This window comes from Corvus brachyrhynchos, unplaced genomic scaffold (genome assembly GCF_000691975.1).
Source record: "Corvus brachyrhynchos isolate BGI_N302 unplaced genomic scaffold, ASM69197v1 scaffold33, whole genome shotgun sequence".
Lineage (NCBI taxonomy): Eukaryota > Metazoa > Chordata > Aves > Passeriformes > Corvidae > Corvus > Corvus brachyrhynchos.
In genome coordinates this window covers 257,810-263,554 of record NW_008237254.1, presented here as the reverse complement: position 1 = coordinate 263,554, position 5,745 = coordinate 257,810, and the positions used below count along the sequence as shown (strand labels likewise).

General features: G+C 36.7%; 1 protein-coding gene across 2 annotated transcripts in view; it reads left to right on the top strand.

Annotated features, from left to right (window-relative positions):
- The first annotated feature begins 953 nt into the window (after positions 1 to 953).
- The window catches only part of CHD1 (chromodomain helicase DNA binding protein 1), a 53,542-nt gene continuing 48,750 nt past the window's right edge, over positions 954 to 5,745 (top strand). The window contains exon 1 of one of the 2 annotated variants that reach the window (XM_017730482.1): positions 954 to 1,179. In XM_017730482.1, the coding sequence (XP_017585971.1) occupies positions 1,127 to 1,179 (53 nt within the window). In that variant the 5' untranslated portion in view covers positions 954 to 1,126. The remainder of the gene's footprint in view (positions 1,180 to 5,745) is intronic. The other variant, XM_008630784.2, reaches the window with a different exon arrangement.

Here is a 5,745-nt window from a genome sequence, read left to right as displayed (position 1 = left end):
CCTAATCGCCTTCACACCGCCAAGTCTGTGAGGGCGCATGTCTTGGTCTGATTATCACTGAGTTTATACTTGCGGCCCATTCACCGTGAGACTTAACTTTCTCTGGCTGCATCGAATACTTACTGCGTAATGATCTGGCCTAAGATACTCATGTATATGGAATAATGATCATTCCATCTGTGGGATCTTGCTGGTTTGATTTCGTGGGAACTCGTGTTAAACGGTACAGTCTTTTATCTTCCTGCTCCTAACCCACAACTGTAAGTGGTTAGCATTACGTGTATTTCTGGAAATGCTTCCGCTATGTTTTGTGTATGAAATACATTTTACTTAGCAGATCTTAGCAGAACATTAATATTTACCTACCTCTTCAAGTAGGCATTTTTTCTTTAAAATTTAGATCTGTTTTGTCCTGAATTCAATACTATGTCAAAAGTTAAGACACAATGTATAGTAGTGCAGATAGGCAGTAAACTGTTCTCACCCTCCAGTACTAAAGAAATTGTAATTTCCATAACTTTTCCTGTTCTGCAGCTAGTCATTCAGCAGAAATTGCCATCTTTATAGCACTCTCCATGAAAAGTTGCATAAAGAAGCATGATGGCGTAAAGAAGTGTATGGTGGAACCCCACTGCAGTCAAACAAAAAGTGAGACAGGTCTTCCCTGCATTTTGTGCATTTTATTTAGATCTTCCAGTTTTTTAAATATGACTAATATGAGGACCTGCTGTTCTCTGGACGTTTTCACAGACAGCAGGAAAAATCCTTTTTTTTTCCCTCAGAAAAGGAAATGGTGATAAAATGATCAACCGTGAACAGGTAGCACACAAAAAAAATGCTACTTTTGAGTTACACATGTGACGTCAAACATGCCCCCTTTCACTGTTAGTGGAAAAAAATGTAGTATTTTTGGTAGGTCTTTAATTGCAAACATACTTTAAAACTGTGTTAATGTTTTCCTTTCCTATTTTAGGTATTTTGGGAGAAATCTTGAATACCCGCTGAGAACACTAAAGCAAACACATACAGTGTCTGGAAAACATACACAGTACCAAGAAGCGGATTCCTGATATCCACCTTGTAACCTGAGTGGACTTTTATTTATTTTTTAAACTTAATATTTACAATGAATGGGCACAGTGATGAAGAAAGTGTAAGAAACAGTAGTGGAGAGTCAAGGTAAGCACTTGCTTATTTCAGTTATTCCTGGCTATGTATTTTCTTATATTTTGTTTACTAAAACTAAATTATATTTGAACTGAGCGCTGAAGTGTTGTGGTTAGCATGCAGATCATAGGTAGGAAGAATGGCTTTGCTTTCTTGCAGGTGCTTAATCTGCTTGTTATGTTCACATCATTTCAGCTAAGAATGGGAGTGATCTTGTATATGTCTTACATAATGAAGCTGAAGTAGTATTAAAGCCATGTTGGCATCCAGCAGAATAGTATCACTCTTGAGGGAAAAAAGTGCCTGAGGTATCAAAAATATTGACTTAAAATGTTAAAATAAAGCTATCCTCTATAAAGTGCAAGACACACATACATACTATATGTTGTATAAAACCCTAATTAGGGTGTCTTTAAAGGGGCAGTGGTTCACTTCATTTTTTTATATGAAATACGTTTATAATTCTGTCATTCTTTAAAGCTGTCATACTAGTATAGCTGAAAGTGTTAACTTTGTATTTGTATTCAGAAGTTAAAGGACTATTTTCCAGCTGTGTTCTTAACTAAAAAGAAACCTAAAATCAGTTCTCTAATGTCAAATTACTTCTATCAGGTGCAGAATGTTCAAATGTTTGGAAGAGTGTGATTAGAATGTCCTTGCATCCATGCAGGGTGACAGCCGGTTAGTAGGGGTGGAATTAAGTTCACTTACAATTCCAAGTTCAAAAAGCCCCTCCAGTGCTACAAAGTTTAGATTTCCAAAACTAGAAATATGATAAACCGAGAGGTTTAAAAATCAACTCGCCAATAAAAGGTGGGCCTTAGACTTCTCCTCTAAAAGGTGACTGTGCTGTTTTTCTGCCCCTCTTTCTGTCAGATCTGTTCTTTGCCTGTTGAAGTGGTTAGCTAATTCTGTCAGTCAGAGTGCCATAAAAAAACTATGTTCTGCAGACTGTGGAAACTTCCAGTTGGATAGAGAGAGATCTAAATTACTGCCTCAAGAGAAGAAATGCAAGAAGAATGTATGACTTCCAGCTGATCAGTCAGCATGTGCTGGCCATCAAACTTCTACAGTGTATGATGGACTGGGAGGACAGGGAAGGGAGAATTGTTTAGGTGACCCTGGATGCAAATCACAAGGAAATGTACGAACAGTGAAACTAAAGAGACTTTTATAATTGTTGTGTATTTTTATGTTAAGCTTCCTATTAATACACAGGAGTGTTCTAGAAAGACAGTACATTTTCAATGTTGTGAATAATTTGAAAGCTCTACCACATAGTAATTTTTGAAGAAATCTGCTTCCTATAAAGTTGATACTGTTACAGTTAACAAACAAGTTTGAAGTTTCATCTGGGGCAAAATATTCCTTGTCACTTAAAAAAAGCCAAACCAAAAGCTTCCAACAAACATGAACCTACAAGTTTGTGTGTGAATTTTCGAACTACTTGAAAGAAGCCACCTTGCTAAAGGTCTGTGGAGAAACTATTTTGTATTGAACTGTGAATGGCCATAAGTATCTGTATATCAAAGTTATTTAAAAGCCGTAGGGGTTCATAAGATTAAACAATTAAATGTTGTAAGATTCCCATGAATTTAATGAAAAATAAGTATCAGGAGGATGCACAGTACTCAAAGCTTCACATTTGTCTGCAAAGTGAGACTTTGTTCTTCATTTTATATGTCCTGCTGAGTACATCTTAAAGCTTCAAAAAATTGAAAATTCAAACAACGGTTTTTCCTAGGCTTGTGTCACTTGATAACCTGTGGTGGTTTGGTCCAGAATGCTCATTACTAACCTGTGACATAACCCCATAGTCTAATTCACAGGCAGGCCTTGGAAAATTTATTTTCATGTTCATTATCAGAAAGCTGTTCTTGTAAGCGAAGCGAGAAAACTTGCCATTTTAGATGATGGAACCCTTTTCTGTCTAACTTAGTTCCATTATTAAAATAATACGGAATATTTTTATTTTACTTATCCTTGGGTTATAGTTGTGTGGTTTTTTCTTTAACTGGTAGGTTTCCAGTACTCTAGGTGGTATTCACTCTGAGGTGAGGTACCTTAGCAAGCTGCAGCTGTAGACAGATAGTTAACTGTAACTTCGAAGTGTTGGTGTAATTATCCTTCATATCTGGAAATGTGAACTTTAGAGAGTGGAAGTAGGATCAGCACAGAATATGTTTAAGCTTATAGTGATCCCATTCCATTCAGAATGCTAGGGATGGAAATGGAATAAGTGAAGAAAGCAATTGAGAACTGCTGCTGGGAATAAATTGCAAAGATCAAATTCAAGAATTAGTAGGAAAAAAGAAAAGATGGAGGTGAATACAGTGATAATCTAAGTAGCAGCATTGGTGTTAACTAGGAGAAGTCTTTGAAAATTTGTGTCAGTTTGCAAAATTGATACTTTACAAGTGCAGTAAAGCCCGTTCCCTTGCCTTGGGTGTCTGATGTCAAATTCCATTGCTGTCATTCTGGAGTGATAGTAATTATAGCCTGATACAGGGGAGCCACCATCATTACTTCAGAAGGTTAAGCAGTGGATCATGGCTGGCTTTACAAAAATACACCATTACATGGTGTTTTATAGGAACACCATGACTTGAAAAAGTTGTGGAAAGCTTGTAGTATTCTCAGCAATAGGAGGGCTGGAGAAGGGACTGGTCATAGACTTTTGACTTGATGCACTGTGGTAAGGAGTTGTAGCTGTCCTTTATTCACTGTGTTTAGCTGTGAAGGTGATTTTTTTTTTTCTGAAGTAAGAAGAATGAACAGTTTTCCACACTGCTTCATACCTCTCCAGTGTTGCATCTATTCATCTCTCTGCTAGATCACTAAAAAACTTTCCGTGGTTGCAGGTGTTGGTCCTGAAGTTCTGTTTTGCTACAGATGGCAAACTGCATGGCCACACCATTTGGACTTCCCTTGCCTATTTCAGGAACCTCTGAAGCTCTAAATCAGTACTAGGACCGAGCATGATGGAAATTACTGTAAACATTGTTAACTAGTCTTGTTGCTTGGTGTTCTGATTTCTGTTCAATAATCACAGTGGAGTCTACTTTCCAGCTTCTTGTTTACTTGAAATAACTATTCCATAATGTTTTGAAGTAGCTCAAGGTAAAATATCACAGATACTGTTCATCTGGATCTCAAGTGAGTGTAGACACAAAGACTTCTTAGCAGTACGTTGAGAAGCTTACATAAGTGGAGCATCTTTGTATAGCATTCTTGACAGCATTCAGAACAATTCAGCATACAAACTTCAGTATGAATACATACATTCAAGTTACATAGTAATAAGAAAGCTTAATCAGCAAGGAAGGGCAGTTACACCTGATTTGCAAGACAGGTGCCAGGTAGAACAGGGACTGCAGCAATGAAATGTTGGTACTATTTGAATACCAACCTGATTTCCCATCTCTTTGCTCTTCTGTGTTTCTGCAGAACAAGGTAGAGAGGGCTTGAGCAAACCTTCCTTTCCTAGTAAAAAGGCATGTGCTCAGTGTAGCGTGAGTGGAAGGTAGCTGGCCATTTTTGCAGTAAGCAGCTTCTTACACCAAAGACTTTTACAAGTCTATACACACTTGAACGTTGATGTTGAGAGAAGATGGTAATTTCAGTGGATTTAATTTGCTTTGTGGGTTGCGTAGTCTGTGGAGCACATAAGTAAAGAGTAAAGACTTGGTCAACAGGCTTCAATTTACTATATAAATGCATACCTTCCATAGAAAGTAAAAAAGATTCATTGAAAGCCATGACTTCAGGTTCTTGCTTTCCTGAAATCTAAGTGGGAGTTAAAACTGAAATTGACCAAGCATATTTGCAGAATTACTTGCATGCACTGGCTTATTTTTAGTAGGAGTTTAATTGATAATATTAGTAAAAATGTGTGTATGTAGCAAGAGAGAGCATATACATAAAGCTATATATATTTAGATAAATACTTCATGCACAGGAATTCTCTGATCAACTAAAGTACCTGAATGGTAAGGAAGACTTTTGGTAGAACGTACTGTAAACAGCTAGTGGATAAAGTAAATTCTTTGCAGTGTTTTTGTCTTTAATTAACAAGTTGTTATTTTGTCAAGAGTAATCTCTTACAGAATTAAGAATATTAAAGCATGATAAGCTGTCCAAATCCAAGTTAAAAGCATCTTTTCACTTCTTTTTGGAAGAGTTCAGATAGAACATGTATCCAGATGTATCCAGACCCAAGTATTTTTTTCCTAGAAACCTTTCCAACTAAAAGGAAAAAATATTTTAATTCATGGTCTGGCTCTCATTCTGCATGTGGTCTTAAGTTTGGTTTTGGAACTCCTGTTAAGTTTATCCCCAGTTTTTGTCTAACCCAATTGGATGCCACATACCTGTACCACATATTTTAGATTAAATTCCACTATTCTGAGAGTTTCAAGATTTTAGCTGATGCAAGCGTTTCGTGTTCCTCAAGACAGAGTGAAGTTTTGTGATACCGGCAGTGTATGCATCAGGCCTATTCAGATGTGGCACTTCAACTGGCTTGCTTTTTTTTTTTTTTTTTTTTTTTTTTTTTAAATTCACTTTTTATTTTTTTTT